This window comes from Dromiciops gliroides, chromosome 5 (assembly GCF_019393635.1).
Source record: "Dromiciops gliroides isolate mDroGli1 chromosome 5, mDroGli1.pri, whole genome shotgun sequence".
In the NCBI taxonomy this organism is placed as follows: Eukaryota; Metazoa; Chordata; class Mammalia; order Microbiotheria; family Microbiotheriidae; genus Dromiciops; species Dromiciops gliroides.
This window is the reverse complement of record NC_057865.1, coordinates 275,532,555-275,553,174: the sequence shown is the minus strand read 5'-3', so window position 1 is coordinate 275,553,174 and position 20,620 is coordinate 275,532,555. Positions and strand designations below refer to the sequence as shown.

At 39.6% G+C, this 20,620-nt stretch overlaps 1 protein-coding gene across 3 annotated transcripts in view; it reads left to right on the top strand.

Moving 5' to 3' along the window:
* Positions 1–14,841, top strand: part of LOC122730005 (IKBKB interacting protein) — a 35,830-nt gene extending 20,989 nt beyond the window's left edge. For 2 of the 3 annotated variants that reach the window (XM_043969195.1, XM_043969194.1), the window contains 2 exons: positions 1,643–1,760; positions 3,956–6,065. In XM_043969195.1, the coding sequence (XP_043825130.1) occupies positions 1,643–1,760; positions 3,956–4,786 (949 nt within the window). In that variant the 3' untranslated portion in view covers positions 4,787–6,065. Of the gene's footprint in view, positions 1–1,642; positions 1,761–3,955; positions 6,066–12,184 lie in introns of those variants that run through there. The other variant, XM_043969196.1, reaches the window with a different exon arrangement.
* Positions 14,842–20,620: the final 5,779 nt, after the last annotated feature.

Below are 20,620 nucleotides of genomic sequence, written 5' to 3'. Positions count from 1 at the left end.
GTATATGTACAATCACATTAAACATATTTCTGCATTAGTCTTTCTGTGAAAGAAGACTGAGAGCAAAAAGGAAAAACCTCAAAAAAGAAAAACAACAGCAGCAAAAACAATAGAAATAGTATGGTTCGATCTGCATCCATATTCTGCAGTTCTTTTTTTTTTTTCTGGATTTAGAGAACATTTTCCATCATGAGTCCTTTGGAACTATCTTGTACTGTTGTATTGCTGAGAAGAAGTAAGTCTATCACAGTTGATCAACACATAATGTTGATGACACTGTATACAATGTTCTCCTGGTTCTGTTCATCTCACTCATCAATAATTCATGCAGGTCCTTCTAGGTTTCTCTGAACTCCTCTGGCTCATCCTTTCTTACAGCACAATGGTATTCCACCACATTCACATACCACAACTTGTTCAGCCATTCCCCAATTGATGGGCAACCACTCAATCTCCAATTCCTTGCCACCACAAAAAGAGCAGCTATGAATATTTTCGTACATGTGATTCCTTTTCCCTTTTTCAAGATCTCTTTGGGGAAAAGACCTAATAGTGGTATTGCTGGGTCAAAGGGTATGCACAGCTTTATAGCCCTTGGGCATAATTCCAAATTGCTCTCCAGAATGGTTGGAGCAGTTCACAGCTCCACCAACAATGCATTAGTGTTCCAACTTTTCCACAGCTTCTCCAACATTTATCATTTTCCTTTTTTTGTCGTATTAGTCAATCTGATAGGTGTCAGGTGCTACCTCAGAGTTATTTAAATTTGCATCTCTCTAGTCAATAGTGACTTAGAGCATTTTTTCATATGGCAATAGATAGCTTTGATTTCTTCATCAGAAAAGTGCCTCTTCATATTCTTTGACCATTTATCAATTGGGGAATGACTTGGATTCTTATAAATTTGATTTAGTTCCCGATATATTTTAGAAATGAGGCCTTTATCAGAAGTACTGGCTATAAAAATTGTTTCCCAGCTTTCTGCCTCCCTTCTAATTTTGGATGCATTGCTTCTTCTGTTTGTACAAAAACTTTTTAATTTAATGTAATCAAAATCATCCATTTTGCATTTCATAATATTCTTTATCTCTTGTTGGTCATAAAATGTTCTCCTTTCTAAAGATCTGAGAGGTAAACTATTCCTTCCTCTCCTAATTTACCTATGGTATCACCTTTTATGTCTAAATCATGTACCCATTTTGACCTTATTTTAGTGTAAGGTGTAAGATGTTGGTCTATGCCTAGTTTCTGCAATACTCTTTTCCAGTTTTCCCAGCAGTTTTTTGTCAAATACTGAGTTCCTATCCCAGAAGCTGGAGTCTTTGGGTTTATCAGGTATTGTCTTCTAAATCTAAGAGACAGCTTGGTACTGTGGAAAGAGCCCTGGCAGAAGAGTCAAAGTAACAGGGATTCCATTCCACCTCAGCCACTTACTTCAGCCTCTGAGACCTTGGGCAAGTCAACTCAAAGCCCTCTGACCCTTAGTTTCCTCAGCACTTAAAAGGAGTAAAAAGTTTCTTCCCAGGATTAAAATTCTGATATTCTGGATTTGGAATGTGTTTTATAATCTTAATGCAAAATAGTCCCTCTTTGAAATATATAATACGTAGTCCTGTTATTATTGTTTTCTTTTCTTTTACAGGTTTGTATTTCAGCAGTCAGAAAAGTTTGATAATGTAGAAAATAAATACCAGATACTGAAATTGGAAGCCGCAGAGTTCCATAGCCTTCAAAGTCAAGTCGATTTCATTTCTGAAAAGGTAATAATTTCAACATAGGAAAGTTTGGTAAAGATCATTGTACTTAAAAACATGCAAAATGCTTATCTGAAAGGTTTTACATAAATGTGTTCTTTTCCATTAAAGTATGGAACTCATTAAAAAATTCAAAAGGGAGAAGGGAGGTGGGGAAGGAAGGTAAGTTTGGTTTTAGATACGTTGAGTTTGAGGTCATGGTGGTACATTTAGTAAAGTTAACCAGCAGGAAGTTGGAAATGGGGGTGCTGGAGCATGGGGGGAAATTGGAACTAGAGATCTGGATTTGGGAGTCATATAGTTGAAGCCATGAGAACAGATAAGCTCTTTAAGGGAGGGAAATGGTGAAAGAAGAAAAGGCCTCAGGCAAAATGTTTGGCAATGCCTCAAATTAGGGAGAAAAGGGAAGAAAAAGGCCAGGGAGATGGACAAAAAGGGGTGGACAGAAAATCCCCTGGAGAACCCCAAGAGTGAGGGGCCACAGAACCCCAAGGGAGAGTTTCAAGGAGGGCAGGGAAGAATCAGTATTCCCAGATGCTGTAAAGAGACAACAGAATGGAAACAGAAAAGGTCACTGGGGTGGGCAATGGGGAGTTCATTGACCCTCGAGAGAATCTTCTGTAGATTGAGGAGTGGGAAGGTTACAGAGTGGAGGCATTGGAGGATGCAAAAGAGAGGATCTCAGATAAGACACAACCAGCAAGAAGGGTAGAAGGGCTTGAGCCATCAAGGCCATCTCTGAAAGAGGGACACTGCTTCCTCTGATGAAAAGGAAAGGAGGGAAAAATAACCGACACCACAGATAATTGTAGTGGACAGAGAAGTTCTGATCAGATGGCCTCATGGTCATTAAAGTAGGACGTAGCATCTGGCACTGAGAAGGCTTGGGAGGCAAGCAGCGTCCACAGTCTGAAACAGCTTTTATGGTGAAAGGGTTTCTGCATAATATCAAGGAAGCCACCTCACAGGAAAGACAGTGAGTTTGGTTTTCAGCCTGTTGGGGTTGAGGTGATAGCAGAACATGCAAACAGAGATGGTCAGTATCCAGTTAAAGATCCTGAAGAGAGAACTTGAAGCTTTGGGAGTTATCTGTAAAAGTGATATTCTCATTGCTTAAGGCCATCCTTTGGTCAAAGGCTTGGTGTGAGTCATCACTTTACAGTTCCCACTCTAGAGACACCAGGAGAATGCTCGTGATCCATTCCAGGCTCCGTCAGCTAGATCTGGGTTAGCACAGGATTAGTGGCCCCCCAATACCGTCTCTTTCTCTATGAGAAACAAATCCCCAAGACTACCTTTTGAATAAAAGGCACCTCTTTGACCTGTAAGTTCTAGGTACTACAAATTATCACTCAAAAAGGAGATTTCCCTGTGTTGCAAGTGGCATGTCAGAATATAAAACATAATAACACCTTATTACTATTAGATAAGTATTATAGAGTCTGAGAGATTATCACCTCAGCATAGTCAATTAGGAGCCAGATTCAGACTTAGGAAATCAGCTCATACAGGCTGCCTAACCCTGGGAAGGTCATTTAAGCTCTTAATGCCCCCAAGCACCTCTCTTAAGACTTAAGCTAAAGAGCAAGGGACAATTTGCAACTGTCCCCATACCAACCAAATCACAGATCTAGACCAAAAATTATAGGGGCTTTCAGTCTCACTAACTTTCTGTATTCATTTTTGCACTTGTTTATAATTTCTACAAATTGTAACTTTCAGGTAATTTCTCTTTAAAAGGTTTGGAAAACCACAAAGAAAAATGTTTTTATGAAAAAAAATTTCTTGAAATGCTTTTTGAATGAATATCCAATTTATAAGTTAGAAGCAACCAAGTAAACTATGCAACTTCTCAAGATCACTTTTATACCCCCCCCCCAGAAAAAGATAAAAAGGAATTGAGGTGAAGTTCTCTCTTGCTTTTAATATTATTTACTAAGATACAAATCTCTAAGGCTTCAAGGAGGGTGCGGGTATATATTTTTCTAACTTGGAATAAAATCTGTTAATTTTTGCAAAATTCATAAAATTAATCAACTAGTTGTGAATAGTGTTCTGATACTGATGTGCTTATAATATTTGAGTATCTTCAGAACTTGAACTTTGCACATCTCTTATGTCCCTGATTGTTAATGTGTGTGTTTCTCCACCATTAACTGCTATTAAGTAGACTTGGGAATTGTTTTGTGTTACAAATGCAGCTTGAGTCTACTGAAAGTGTCCTGCAGGAAACTACATCAGCCATATCTTTGATGACCCAATTTGAGCAGGAGGTGTCCAGTCTCCATAACATCATCAGTGACATTAAGAACAGTGAGCAGGTGCTCATGCAAAGGATGCAGAACATTAATGTGAAGTTTAAGAATGTTACAGATTCCTGGAAAAGAAACCTAGATGACATGAATGCTCATACTGGTGGTTTAAAATCCGAAGCCAAGCGTATGCATTCTCATGTTACTGGCCAAATTAACCTGGCTGAACAAGGTATAAAATTGCTCACTGAAAGGCTCAAAGATTTGGAAGACAGCACCGTGAGAAATGTTAGAACCATCAAGAGGCAAGAAGAAGATGACCTCCTGCAAGTGGAAGAGCAACTAGAGTCTGATACAAAAGCAGTTGAAAAGTTAGAAGAGGAACAAAGAAGTCTCTTTGCTAGAGAAATCGATCTGAGCAACAAGCTTACCGAATACGAGCCTAAAGTGGAAGAGTGCAAGACCCATTTGCCAGCGCTTGAAAGTGCTGTTCACTCAGTCCTGAAGGTCTCCCAAGATCTCATAGGGACAGAAAAGAAAATGGAAGATTTGACCATGAAGATGTTTAATATGGAAGATGATATGCTGAAAGCAGTGTCAGCTATTATGGATATGCAGAAAGCCCTGGAAGGAATGCAGTATGATAACAGCATGCTGAAAATGCAGAATGAACTACATTTTCTAAAGGGCAAAGTTCAAGAGTTCATAGCATCCTCTAGTATTAGGGAAAAAGGAATCTTAGAATATGACCTAGAAAATAAAGGGATTGGCGAACAGTAAATTCGGCCAATTCATGTTAGAAGGAAGTGTGTTATCTCATACATTTACATGTTTGTAGTTATTTTGATATATGGTAAAAATGCCCCACTTACACAGCATGATTGCAGAATGGGGTGGGGAGGGGGAGGGTCATCCACATAAGAGGTTTTCCAAATAACCAAAATGTGGCCACTTAAACCCCAAAACTTTCACTATTTTCACTTAGGTTTCTAAACTGTATGACATATTTCCCTGCCTTCTTAAATAGAGTCTAGTTGACATAATTTAACCCTTAAGCTGTCATAAGCATGTGCTATTTACTAGACTGAAATACAGTTGTGGCTCAGGTGGCCACAGACTGCTATGATTTTTTGAGTCTTTGTGTGTATTATTATGTGGTGTAGTGAAAAGAGCACTAGACTGGGAGTCAGAAGACCTGGGTTTGGATGCCAGCTCTCCCACTACAGGAGGCAAGTCACTTGAACTCTGAGCCTCATTTGCTTTCCCTTTTTTTAAAATGGGAATGATGGTACCTGTCCTGCCTACCTCATACCAGTGTCATCATGAGGCTGGTGCCTTGTAAACACAGTGGTAGCAATCACTTCTTGCTATCAATCTGCCAGATTCCAGCAGCACCCGCTCAACCTCAATTGATGATATTCTCTTAAGCCTCTATGGGCTAGGAAATGAGACAAACACACTTGGGATGAGCAGGGGAGAGTAAATAAATAGGTGCAGAGGGTGAGCTTTGAGGGACTCAGCTATGAGTTCACTGCATGAACATTAGTGCATGGACAATTCTATGTCATTCATTCTGGCTAAGCAGATCACTTGTTTGCTCACATCTTGGTTCTTATCTGTGTTCTATATGCTTGAGCTTATCAGATAAATGAAGTATTTATTATTCAGATTAAATAAACCCATGGATTGTGTTGGGGGGAGTATATTAAATAATAAAAACAGTAAAATAAAGTTTAGAGACTACTTCTGCCTTTTTCAAATATTTCCGTTTAAAGTATTATTCCAGGATTACTCAGATTACCCAAATGAATTGTTTTTCTCCTTTGTATTTTTTGTCCTTAATTATATAGAGTTGCCACAGAAAGCAGGGTCTGAATACACTGAGAGAGATGAGCTAAATCTTTAATATTGAGTGGTTATAAGACAGATTTAATTCCTAGAAATTTTATCTTTAAATTTCTTGACTTCTGAATGTTAAAGTTCTTACCTGTAACTGTGTACTAACGAAATTGTGTTCTTTGTTTACACCATGTTATTAAATGTAACATAAGAAAATTTATGAGCTGAAACAGTCTGGATTTTTTTAAATGGCGTAACAGATTAGCACATCAGCAAAAGTTGTCATTATATTTTTTCAGCCCCTATTCTACCTCCTCCATTAATCATCATAGACCCTTTAAGTAGACAGTAGAAACTCCTGGAAGACATGATCTCTCTCTGTTAGTATAGACGTCTTTTTAATTATGTATTTTTTCATGTTACCAAATGTTGTACAACTTAAGTTACAAATTTGGACATAATTTAAGTAAATCTTACTCAGTATTTAGAACCAAAGGATCCCACCGTACTTTATAGGGACTGTTACACGGAATTTGATGACAACATTATGAATATGTGAACTGGATCAAATTATAATTCATATAATCAGTATATAAGGACACCATTCATGAGGCATGGGGTCCAGTATAGGCTTCGCATTGAGGATTTGCAAACTTGATTTTTAAAAAGTATTAGTCTGCGGGGCAGCTAGATGGCGCAGTGGATAGAGCACCGGCCCTGGAGTCAGGAGTACCTGAGTTCAAATCCAGCCTCAGACACTTAACACTTACTAGCTGTGTGACCCTGGGCAATTCACTTAACCCTAGTTGCCTCACTTAAAAAAAAAAAAAAGTATTAGTCTGGGGGGCAGCTAGGTGGTGCAGTGGATAGAGAAGCAGCCCTGGATTCAGGAGGACCTGAGTTCAAATTTGACCTCAGACACATGACACTTACTAGCTGTGTGACCCTGGGCAAGTCACTTGGCCCTCATTGCCCTGCCCCCCCCCAAAAAAAAAGTATTAGTCTGAATTAGATGCACAAAATTCTCCTCCCCTTTCCCATTTATTTATTTCATGCAGCTATTGAAATCTCAACATACTGTAATGAATATGGAATTATCATTTTTATCTTCCCTTTAAGAAAAGAATTCACTTGTATTTCAGGATTTACTTTTTAGAAATCTTTTCACCTTCCAACAGTAATGCCTTCATTAAAGTCCAACCCCAATGTCTCATGGTACATGGTGATGTCGAGGTCAATCAAGGTATTCTTGATTGCTGGGCAAGCAGAGGGCAAGTCCTTTGAGGCTGAAAAAGGCCCATCCCCCAATCAAGGAATAGCCTAGCTAAGGTTGTAGTGCTTTATAACCAGAAGGTGGTCATCAGGTGGGGAATTTTTTCAGCCACAACAACTTCTGAACACTTAAGTTACAGAGGATTTGCCATCTATATTCATTTGGGTGGTACCCGTGCAGACAGAATCGTGGGTCCTGGAAATAATCAAGTAGATGGTGATGGTTTTATATTCTTTTTAAAAGCTCTTCAAAGATTTACATTTGCCATATTTTTTCCATCTTTACCACAAAATAAATCGCACAAAAGAGTATAGAAAAAATGCTCCTGTTAAAAGTAAAAAAAAATTTCCTAAGTACTCTTCCTGTAAATTTTCCAGATGTAGACTTTTAGACTTTATCTAATGACTAATATAACTGACCAGGTGGGCTTAGATAATTTAGGTATTTATTTATTTCATCACTCCAAAGAAAATTTTCAAATTTAGGGTTAATAGCATTAAAATTTTGGACTAATAGTTCTCCTAATCTGTAATTATAAACCCATAATTGAGGCCACAATTCTGATCATGGCATGATACAAAATGGAACAATAAAATGAAATTTTATGTCTATCTGCATTAAAGGCAGATTCTAGAACCTTGGGTAAAAAAACATGCCAGAGGGGGCAGCTAGATGGCGCAGTGGTTAAGCACCGGCCCTGGATTCGGGAGTACCTGAGTTCAAATCCGGCCTCAGACACTTGACACTTACGAACTGTGTGACCCTGGGCAAGTCACTTTACCCCCGTTGCCTGCAAAAAACCCAAAAATTATTTAAAAAAAGCATGCCAGACTCCCTTAAAAAAAATGAAACGTTTTACATAAACCACATATGAAAATGTCTCATTACTTTATTGTCCCATCTCATTTATAAAACATTAGATCTAGAGAAGAGCTTGGAGGGCATCATCTAACCCCTTTGTATTTCAGATCAGGAAATTGAAATTTAGAGGGGAAATGACTTGCCTAAGGTCACACGGCAAGTTATCAAAGCCAAAACTTAAAATCTGAGTCTTCTGACTCCCAGCTGACATATCTTTCTACTCCATGATGGCATTTATAGAAACCTTATACATTTTAGACCAGCATCTGTATACATAGTTGATTAGAGATGGAAGTGAATTAAATTCAACAAATGTTAATGAAGTTCATTCTATTTGTAAAGCATACATTTAGGATAGACTAAGCACTAAGGATACAAAAACAAAAAATACTCCTTGCCTAATGAATATTCTACCAGAGCATATATGTAAATAATAAAATGGAAAAGGAAAAAACACAACTCAGGCTTCCCATAGAAGAAGGAGCTGAGCCTGAGATGAAGTTTAAAACAATCAGCGGAGTTTAGGGAGTGTGTTCCAGGCTTCAGGGACAGACTATAAAGCATGGCGATTGGAGATGATATGCAGAGTTTGGGCTGGAGAAATATAGAATGCAGTAAGCAGAATCATGAGATAAGTCTGGAAAGATGGACTCCAATTAATTAAATTTTGGGCTGATACTTTGTATTTTACACTAATGACAGTAGGACACTGGAGAGTGTTTATCTGGGAGTGACATAGTCGGACATTTTATGAAGATTATTTTGATAGCTAAGTGGAGGGAGGATGAGAGAGGGGAGACTGGAAACAGACCTATCAAGGAAGCTATTGTAATAATTCAGCCAGGAAGTGATGAGGACCTAAATTGAGTGGCAGATATGGCAGTGAAGAGAAGGGAACAGATGCCAGACACATTGTAGAAACAGGATCTATGAGACTTGGCAATCACTTGGCTATGGAGGGTCAGTGAGGGTGAAAAATCCAGGATGACTCCCTGGATGGTGAACTTGGACAACTGGGAAAATGTTGGTTCCCTCAATAGAAGTTATCAAGCTGGAAAGATGATAAATCTAGTTTATTTCCTAATCTTTGGAGATTGGGCAGCTAGTTGGTGAAGTGGATAAAGCACCAGCTCTGGATTCAGGAGGACCTGAGTTCAAATCCAGCCTCAGACACTTAGCATTTACCAACTGTATGACCCTGGGCAAGTTACTTAACCCTCATTACGGGGGGAGGTGGGGGGAAAAATGGTCCAGCCCCATTGTTTTACAGGTGAGGAAAATGAGACCTACATCAGGCTCTCATTCACTTGCAGGCTTCCCACTTCCAAGTTCTGTACCCCAGTGGTATCAAACTTAATTAGAAACCACTCATTTAGAAAACCACAAGTTGGCATTATCTATGTCATATTGTATTTTTACCTTATTAAGCATATCCCAATTACATTTTAATCTGGTTCAAACAACACTCTGGAGTTTTGCAGGTGGCAAGTTTGACACCTCTGCTTTACTCCATCCTGCATCTTGTTTGCTTCCATCTTTGTGCCTTCAAAATGAAGCAAGCTGAAATACTTCCCTCTCAGCCTACCTTAGCACTTGTACATTTACTGATTTATTACTTGATACATAAATACTTCCTAAGCCTAGCAGCAAACCTCACTGCCTGGGAAGACTTCATACACCCAGCACCAGAGAGCATCCTTCTTTTTCTAAATTGTCTAAATATTTTCTAAATAAAGCCTTTTAGATTTAAAATTTGTTAACAGAACATTGGGCGGGAAGAGGGCAGTTACTGGGATACTCAGCTAAAGCATAACCACCCATCAAATGGCAGTCACTTTTGAATTCAAGAATGTACTTCCAATTCAAGGCATATGGCCAGAGTCAGAAATGCACTAGATAAAAACCAGATGGTAATACCCCTGAAGCAGTGCTAGGCTGGAGTTCTTCCATCCTGCCCATTTTTAAGGTTGTATAGCACCAGAATGGGTAGGTGTGGGCTAGCGCTACCTGTGCATGGAAAAACACCTCCACCTGACTGCTTTATCTAGTTTATACAGAAATTTAACCAGCTTTTCAGTAACCTTATAATTTTCTGTAACTACCCATTACTGTGATGCTGAGCACACGAAGCAAACCAAATGTATCTTGATAGCTTTCAATGAGTGGAAATAAGTAGTCCTAAAAATTCATTGGCTAGCTTATAAAAACTGGTAAATATTGGAAGTTGTTGTTGTTGTTGGTGGTGGTGGTGGTGGTGGTGGTGGTGGTGGTGGTAGTAAAAAACCTTTCCATCAGGAGTTAGAAGATCTGTGTCCAGGCTGAGTCTTAGACAAATTACCTAACCTTTTCAAGGTTCTGTTTATCCACAGAATGAGGGAATTGGATTAGGTCATTGCTAACGTCCTTTGTAAGTGAGAGTTCTGTGTTCCTCTTTGAGTAGCAGAGACTCGCCCTTTGAGGTTGCCCACAGTTCACTGAGCCTGGTAGATAGATTTGTGGTGACAAATTAAATTCATCAAGATCATTCAGTTGAATGAGTTCTGCTAGACTTGCAGATCCACTCTGGGAAACACAGCAATGATCATAATTTTTTTTAGCCCATTGAGCCACTCTCAAGGTAAACAACCTTTACATAGGATTTTAATGTAGACTTGAATGCACAGTTCCAGAGGACTTGCAATGAAACAAGCTCTCAATCCCCAAATAGAGAGCTAATGTACTCTGAATAGAGATAGAAGAAAGGTTTTGGGGGGTTTTTTGGCACATGGCAAATATGGGAATTTTTATTGCTTGACCATAAATGTTTGTAACAGGTTTTAATTTTCTTGCTTTCTCAATTGGGGTGGGGGGCAATATTGTTGGTGAGAGAATTCAGAATTGAATTTTAAAAATAAGTTGTAGGAGGGGCAGCTAGGTGGCACAGTGGATAAAGCACTGGCCCTGGATTCAGGAGGACCTGAGTTCAAATCCGGCCTCAGACACTTAATGATTACTAGCTGTGTGACCTTGGGCAAATCACTTAACCCCAATTGCCTCACCAAAAAAAAAAAAAAGAAAGAAAAAGAAGTTGTAGGTTGAATGAATAGATGGATGAATAAATAAAAGACATGTCTCACAATTTTAGTGTACTTTGTTTATATGTGTGTGTGTGTGTGTGTGTGTGTGTATATATATATATATATATATATATATATATATATATAAAGAGAGAGAGAGCAAGTGAGCAGGGAGGAACATTTGAGATGCCCAGAGAAATTTTGACTTGATCAATGTTCAACATCAGAGAATATGATGGGAAACTGAAGCATATGTGTTCATTCTATGCCTCAATCAGTGAAAATGACATTAATGAGGCATTGCCATCTGCTTTGCAGGTGCACCCTTCTATCTAACTTGCAGAATATATTTTTAATGTGTATTGTTTCTCTTATTAGAATGTGAGCTCCTTGAGAGCAGGGCCTTGTACAAAATAAGCACTTAATAAATGCTTTATTCTGTACAAATGATTGTAAATTCCCTTAGGTTTGTGTTTGAGAACCCTCCTTGGCTGCCTTACCCTTAAATCCATTATAATACCGGAGAGAGACTTCCTCCTCTCCTTTCTAGTCATTGTTAGAAGACATCTTTCTTAACACTGTCTGGACATAATCCACCGAGTGGCCTTCTTCTGACTTTGGGGAATTAAAAGTTTTACATGTTTTTTTATGTTTAAAATTTTACATATTTTAAAGTAGTTGACTACTGGAGGAAAAAAAAAGGCTGGGAATTGTTATCTAAATGAAATAATCCTGCCTTTTCTATATCTGAAAAGAGCCCATGATAGTCAGAAACTACTACATTGGCACCTCTTGGAATTCAGTGCCTAGTTTGTTTTGGCAAATGCATGTGTTTATTACAGTTTCTTTCAAGGATTCAGTCAGCAAACATCCATAATTCAAAGACAGTCAAAAATTAATATTCATATAAGTGTCTGTGAAGTCTCTTATTCTTATGGTTTGTTGAAGCTACCATGGAGAAAAGGGCAGCTTCCCGTAATAAATCCATCTACTCTTAAAGGTTTTTAATCCATGTATACTTCTGTCAGTTTCCAGGTTGACAAAGAGAAAAGCTGCAGTAAAAAAAATAATAATAACATTTTAAATGAAGTTGAGTTAAAATGTTGGATTTATCATTTGTAATCCTTGTTGTATTTTATTTTCCTATAGTGTCAGAAGTCTGAAGCTATGATAAAACAGTTGAAGGATTTTCAGATCATTGCTCATCTAAAACGTCTTCAGGAAGATGTTTATAACTTGAAAACTTGGTCCAACAGGATAACTGAAAAAAGGGATAAGTTGAACAACAACTTGACAGCTCTTTATCAAGCAGTTTCAAACACAGACCAGAGTACATCTTTCCTGGCAAAAGAGGTTTCCCTCAAGATTACAGCTGTCAAAACTGATATAAGGCGTATTTCAGGGTTAGTAACTGATGTAACTTCATTGACAGAATCTGTACAAGACCTGGAAAGCAAATTAGAAAAAGCAGAACAGAATACAATCAAAAACATAGGTGACCTTCTTTCCAGTAGCATTGATCGAACAGCAAAACTAAGGAGTTTAGCATCTGAAAATTCAGAAAGAATTCAGGTTGCTAGGAAGATGCTTTCTGAACTGAAGAGTGATTTCACCAAACATTCAGATAGACTTTTAAGCTTAGAAAGTGACAGGGCTAAAATTCTGAAAACAGTGAATTTTGCAAATGATTTAAAGCCTAAGGTTTATAACCTCAAAAAGGATTTTTCCCGTTTGGAACCAATGATAAATGATTTAACCTTACGCATCGGGAGATTGGTTGCTGACTTGCTACAAAGAGAAAAAGAAATTGCTTTCTTAAATGAAAAAATATCTAATTTAACTATAGTTCAAACTGAGATTAAGGATGTGAAAGAGGAAATAACCAAAATTTCAGATTTAAATTAATTCAGGGGTCTTTAACCTTTTTTGTGTCATTTTTAAGTGCATAAAATACATAGGATCGCAAAGGAAACCAACTATCTTAAAATTTATTTTTTGAAAAAATGTGATTCATGTACCCCAGATTAAGAATCCCTGAATTAATTGTTTTCTGTTACCTAAATTGGAAAAAAAACTGACTAATGAGACCTCAGTCATATTATACACCTATACAAACAATTTAAATTTAATACTTAAAATATTGGAAGCTTCCAAATTTCTTTTTTGTATTTGATAAAATGTGTTATAAAAGTGTTGTTTTTTTTTAGTGAGCTGTGTGAAAATTGAGTACTTCAGTCAGCAAGTAAGCATGTACTCTCATATTTCTATCTAGTTGTCAGAACGTTACTGGGAGACATTAGTAACTTCTGACAAAATTCAGTCCCTGGCGTGAGTTTCCCTATTGCCATGGTGGGCTGAGCAAACTTTGGAATGCTTCAACTCCATTATGTGACTCTGCCACCTTCAGACCCAATGTTTCACTCCGTTCTCAGAGCCATAGCTGTGCCTACATGTATTAGGTATAGCTAGCTAATCATCACCAGGATTCAGTTTCAGGTTATCAGTTACTCAACAAGCCCTCAGAGAGCTTATAATCTAGTTGGTTCTGAGATAGATGTACATAGATAGCTATAGAGAAAATAGATACAAGGAATGAAGGTGGGTGATCATGAAAGATTTCATGTAGAAGACTATCACAAAAACGTTATTTATTTGTGTATATAAGATGTAATAAGGTACGCCATGTTTTTGCCTTCTACTAAAGACCCAAGATTTCAATATCTTCATTGAAATAGTCTGCTGGTTGTAAAATTATGTGGTTGTGGTTGTAGTTGTGGTTGTGGTTGTGAAAACTTAGTTCCATAGGCTGGTCTGTAAAACTGGAATGATTTAATCCTCAGAGTGGGCCACTGCCAAAAAGAGTGTCTGCTGACTTAAAAGTCAAACGTCCATTCCTGGAATCCAATAGGAATTATGAGGTACTAGAGAGTAGAATGAGTTGTGAGATCTTGGAGATCAGATCTAGGGATCAGAGCCTTGCTTTCATATTGACAAACTGTGCCACCGGACTGTGGACAAGTCACTTCAACCTCCATTGGGGAGGAATAGGGACAACATTTGCTTTACTTGCTTCCCAGGATCTTTGTGAGGGAAGCCACGCAACCCTTAAGGGGGCCCAATAAATGTGAGCTGTTAGATGTAGTGACTTTTTCTTTTCCCCAGCAAAGATTGGTTGGCCTTTGATTCCATAAATGTCTGTTGGGTCTTTTCTGTGAATGGCACCTCAAATACTGTGAGGACTCATAGACACAAACAAATAGGAAACTCAGTGCTATAAAGTCAACTCTTTAGCTGGACAGTTCTTTTCACATTTGAAGAGTCACAAGGCTCCTAAGTCAAACAGCCCTGGGGCGAGTGGCTTCCCTACAAGCCGGGGACTTCAGGAGAATTTATTTCAATGAATTCTAGGGTCTTCAAGATCAGGAAGACGTCTTCCCATCCAACTCCTGTCTGGCATTTCTTGTGTCTTAATTGGGACCATCTTCCCTACAACCATCCTATGAGGAAAGTGAGGCTCAGATAAATGAAGCGATTTGCCCTAGATCACATATCTAGTCAGTCTTGGAGCTGGGACTCATACCCAGGGCTCCTCGAGCATGCCCTTTCCCCTGCCCCACATGACTATACAAAAGAACAGAGGATGTGAACAATATTTGAGTTGCAGCCCCTTTCAATCCTGAACAGAATTTTATTTTCCAAAATATATGTAAAAACAAAATTTTAACATCAATTTTTTAAAAACTTTGTGTTCCAACTTCTCTTCCCCCCTCCATTCCCACCCCCCACCCACAAGAACTCAAGCAATTCAAAATAAGCTACACATGAGTAGTCATGGAAAAATTCCCATATTAGCTAGTTGTGAGAGAAAATTAATCCTAAAAGAAAATTCATTGTATCTTTGGATGTAGGAGCAGGTTAGACTCAGAGACAGGAAAAGGGAGAAAGATCCCGTCTCTCCTCTTGCTTCTACCCCTTGCTGTAAGTCTAAGAGAGCTTTACAAAACAAGCCACAAAAGAGACAGGCAGGGCCAAGTCTCCTCTTGTAGACTACAGTTGGGGGCGGTTCCTCACTGACTTGAAGCCAAACATTTCTGACAACCCTCCTCTCACCCCAATCTCTGGGAATCAGAAGTTCCCTCTGTCTTCTCAGCTCCATGAGGGGCATCTCAGTCTCACACAGCAAGGATCACACCTGATTTCCTGATCAGCCCTGCACCTCCCCCTAAATCTGCAGCAGGGAAACCATGCACAAAGAATAAAAGGATTCTGACAAGTTCTGGCCCCTCATCTGAATGACAGTAAAAATGTAATTGAAGCATTGGAATGCATTTTTTAATATTTAGTGAAGCCTTTTCAAGAAGTTTTGAGATCGTGTTTAAACATAAACAATGTGAAATATCATTTGTCAGTTTTTGTGCCATCCTACTTGAGGAATGAGTAATCTTTCCAACTCAAGCTATCTCCAAAAGTTTGGGTTTTGAACTCTTCAGATCTCATTGTTATATATGTGGGGATTTGTTTTGCTTGACTGTATGTGTTTGTAACAAGTTTTGTTTTTCTGCCCTTCAAAATGGGAGGGAAAGAAGGCAGATCTTTGTTCAAAAATAAAATAAAACAATTTTTAAAAGGTAGAGAATTTTTTAAAGATTGCATTGTTTTACTTGATCGCTCAGAAAATGATTATAATTAGAAAGGGAAGAGGAGAAGTCGTGCCAGACTAATCTTGTTTCCTCCTTTGCTAGGACTGCTAGACTACAGATCAGGGAAATTCTGTCACCATGGACCTGGATGTGAGCAAGGCATTTGTTAAAAGTCTCCCATTATATAGAGAGTTGAAGACTCCTGGGCGATAATACAGTCAGGTCAGTTTGGAATGAAGTGACACCCCTTTGAAAAAGTAGTTTCAGTGGAGTGCTGGGGGAGTGGGAAACCACATTTCAAGAGGTGAGAGTGGGTGGTGAGGAAGTAGAGCCATAGGACAGGAAACTTTTATAAGAAGCTCAGGAAGATGAGAAGAGATAGGATGGCAACTTAATAGGCCAGAAGGGTATAGATCAAGGGAGACATTTTACAAGAAAATGGGAGAGCCTCAGTAGATGGGGGAGCTATGAAAAATGAAGTAAGGGAAAGACTCCTAAAGGAGGCATGAGCTACTTTAAAAGAGAAGCAAAAGAGGGGCGGCTAGGTTGGCGCAGTGGATAAAGTAGATAAAGCACTGGTCCTGGACTCAGGAGTTCCTGAGTTCAAATCCAGCCTCAGACACTTGACGCTTACTGGCTGTGTGACCCTGGGCAAGTCACTTAACCCCGTTGCCCCGCAAAAAAAAAAAAAAAGAGAAGCAAGAGGGATAAGTGCTTTTGACATCCACTTGCCTGTAGTAGTCATCATTTGTAAAACTTACACTTTCTAATTCACTCGCATTTTCTAAAATGATTCATAATGTGGACACTTTTCAGCAAATGTCCAAACAGAAGCCATCTGCAAAATAAATCCTGCCCCATGAATCAGTTTTTAACAATAATGGACGGTGTGTCCTTTAACTTTGAGGGTGTGGTGCTAACACTAAACACTGGGTTGGCCAGGGTTTTATGGACCGTTACTGTTGACTTTATGTTGTCATCATTGTATAATTAGGGTCTGCTTTTTTTTCTACTGCATTAATTCATGCAAAACTTCTGGTTTCTCTAAATTTTTTGCATCAGTAATTCATTCCTTACAGCATTTTCTTATATTTTAAAAAGAAACTAAATAAGGATTTCACAAACGTACTTCGCTTCAGCCGATAAGTGTAAGACATAGTTCCCCAAGTAAAACGTTCATCATCTGCAGCATTGAAGGAAGTAATCATTCCGAATGGTTATAAATTCAACACACATTCATTAAGCACTTTGTGTTGGGCTCTAGAGGTTCAAAGAAAAAAAAAAGGAAAAACTCACCTAGTCTTTCATCCTAGGGAGCCCACATTCTACTGGGGAATATGGCATGTGTGCAGTGACCACAAGGTCATCTGAAAAGGGAAAGCTTTGGAAGGCTTTGGGAAGGAACTAAAGAAAGGAATTCTGAGAGGTCAAGTTGAAGAGGCATGCATTGCAGGCCTAGGACATAGGAATAGGAGTTCAGAGGATGCTTGAAGCTCTAGTTGGAAGAAGTATAGACTATATAAAGGAGGTGGCACTTGTAGACTGAGGGTCCTTATCCCAGCATCCCCATTTGCCCTGCCAGGCTGTCTCTCCAAGGCTCCAGGGGTAAGCCTGAGGGATTCAGGGTGTCTCTCTAAAAATGCTGCAGCTCCTGAGTCTCCACCGGGGCACTTGCCACTATGATTATCCATTAATACCAACGTCAGCCAGACTTGGTTTTTAGAAGTAGTGATATTAAGGTCATAGAGTAAGAACAATTGGGAACAACATTCTCCATAAGTCTCCCACAAGTACCTACTGAGTCCAGAGGAAGGTGCGCCCAAGCTTAGAGAGCACACGTGTTAAAGGGAGACCTCACAGCTCCTAGAAGTCCAAGCATAAGCAATAATGTTGTTTCTCCGAGGCTTTCCTTAGCTGTCATTGAAGTCACTGCCTTCAGTTGTTCCAGGAATGCTAATAGGACACAGCCAGGAGGAAGGGAGAAGGAGATCCAGGCCTAGTCTGGGGTGCTCTCCTTCATTCCTCGCCTCTTCTCCAGCCCCAAACCAAGCAATTCCTCAGGGACTTGGCTGGAACTACTCTTCTGCCTATTGATACTCCCTTGAAATCTCTGGTCCCCACTAGATCAGTGGTGCCTCTGAAGAGGCACACCCAAAGACCCCAGCAATCCAGAGACATCCTTTTGAACTAAATTAATTCAGGCTACTTTTCAATCAAGATAAGCTCTCACTCGATAAATGTCTCAGGACATAGCATCTTATCACTGACTTTGAATGGTGGGGAGGAACTGTCTAGGCCAGGGATTCTTAACCTTTCTCTCTTACAGACCCCTTGTACAATCTGGTGAAACCTATGGCCCCCTTCTCAGCAGCACGTTTTTAAATATAGAAAATAAAATGATGGGATTACAAAAGAAATCAATTACATTGAAATAGTTAATTTTTTTTCAAAGTTCACAGACACCTAGTTAACACCTGTTTTAAGCTGACCTCTACCTCACACTGGAGAGATTTGTTTGAGCCAGATTGTGGGGAGCTCTTTAAACACATCAGTTAATATCATGTTAAACCTTGAATTTAATTATTTTGGGGGGGATATTTTTCTAAAATGCATCACACCCTTCCCTGCCTTCCTTAAAAAGTTTCCATAACATAATTTAACCTTTTCCTGATAAAACAGGGTCATTGTTAGGTAGTATCATTACACAGGAGTCATAGGGATCTCCTTGAGGCCTATTGCCCCTACCACTAAAATGACCCTGACCTTTTTTTCCCTCCCAGTCTTTTGTCTGAACGAATGAATGAATCATTGAATTAATTCTTACTATGTGCAGAGTTCTGTACTGATCACTGGGGATACAAATAGAAAAAGCAAGGCAGGCAGTCCCTGCTCTCAAGGAGCTCCCATTCCAATGGGTCCAGCAGCAAAACAGACAGCGACACCTCTTATTTAATGTTCTCTCCAACGATAAAGTCTTACCGGTCTCTGAAGTTGAAGTACTTGATAGCCAAGGACTTCGGGGGTGACTTTCTTCTCTGGGTTTTCAGCTGCAGTTGTAACACCAGGAAGAACAGTTCCTGGCTGCATCTCCACAGGGGCTACTTCCCAGGATGACCTATGAGGGCACTGGGCTTGGGATCCAAGGGGAAATGATGGTCAAAATGGTGGTGCTGCTGGTACATAATGCTTCTCATCTGCCTCTTACCCACCATGCACACCCCCCCACCCCCCCAAGTGCCTTGCTGCTCCAGCCAGGCTGGTCTGCCCACCCTGGGTAGCAGCTGTTTTGAAGTTAGTAGTGGTGGGCAGCCCTCTCCTCACATGAGCCATTTCCCTGAAAGATGGCTGTGAGGGCTGGGCTGGAAGCGGGACTAGTTGTCCTACCAGCCAAGGGAGGTGCCACCACTCCTGGGGCTGCATTTTCTAAAATTCTGAATCTTAGACTCCGAACAGGAACTCCCTCCACCAAGGCAATTGAGCACCTTCTAACTGATCTTTGGTGTAGGGATATTTATTTTAGTTGATCAGAACCCTTTTTATTTACTTCTCAATTCTCCTAACTTTTCAGATAAAAAGATTAATACAATAAGACTTCAGATGTCCAAAGACATGAATTGCATGACTATAATCCATCAATAAGCTTTTATAAGCCGGGCATTTGGTATACAAAGATTAAAGAAAGTTCTTGCCTTCAAAGAAGGTAAATAGGTCTCATTACATAAGCAATATGCCAAACAACTTACAGATCTTGCCCATACCACTTATTGCTGCTTTTCCCCTGCTAGAGATCTGGAAAGGCGGGGCGGGGTACCCCCCCCAAAAAAAAAGCCTGCTAAGGTGGGAAGAGTCTCTACCGCAGTAAAACCACTTAACTTTTGAGATAGGTAACTTTAATTTTAAAAGATGCTTACAGCAGAATCATGTATCATGGCAACTCCGTGGGCAAGTACTTTTCTCGGGAACTGAAATGTTATTTCATTGGGAACCCTCAGGAAATCCCATATACCCAGAGAGCTGCATCTACTCTGAAACTTGTCAGTCTTAGTTAAGAACATGACTTGTTTGGGTTTATGCTCCCTCTTCCTGGGCCTTCACAGGGTAGCAGTTATTTCTCTAATTCATGGGCGCCAACAGGCCAAATTCTACTCTTAGACTCCGGGTGGCACTAAATCCATGCACACTTTAATCCGCCATTTCCCCACAAGCCGCACAGAAGCAGCACTATCTGCCAAATAGCACGCTAAACATCAGGATTGTGAAGAAACATATTCCTGGGCCCAGCAGGTTGATCCAGAGGAAACCCAGGTTTCCTGGCTTTTCTTTTGGGATGGAAAAGGACAGACTGAAAAAGATGCAAGGATGCTCTCAGGCTTGCTTCCAGCCAGGAATAATTTTCCTTAGAGTGTGTAGATTTAACTGGCAAATGACTAATTCTCTCAGGACTCTAAGCAATTCTTAAAACAAAGTTGCAGGGGCAGCTAGGTGGTGCAGTGGATAAAGCACCGGCCCTGGACTCAGAGGACCTGAGTTCAAACCCAGCCTCAGACACTTACTAGCTGTGTGACCCTGGGCAAGTCACTTAAACCCCATTGCCCTGCAAAACAAAACAAAACAAAAAAAAAGTTGCAGGGGGCGGCTAGGTGGCGCAGTGGATAAAGCACTGGCCCTGGATTCAGGAGGACCTGAGTTCAAATCCGGCCTCAGACACTTGACACTTACTAGCTGTATGACCCTGGGCAAGTCATTTAACTCCCATTGCCCCTCAAACAAAAAGAAAAAAAAATGACAAGGGATTAGGATCCAGAAATTTAGGAAGAGAAATTAATGCAAAGTACAGTGAACAAAAACATTTTATGTAACAAGAAAAAAGATTTAATAACAAAAAAACTCATTAAATCTTGTCATCTCAAATAAAAGCAAAAATCAGATCACAAAAAGGCAAGAA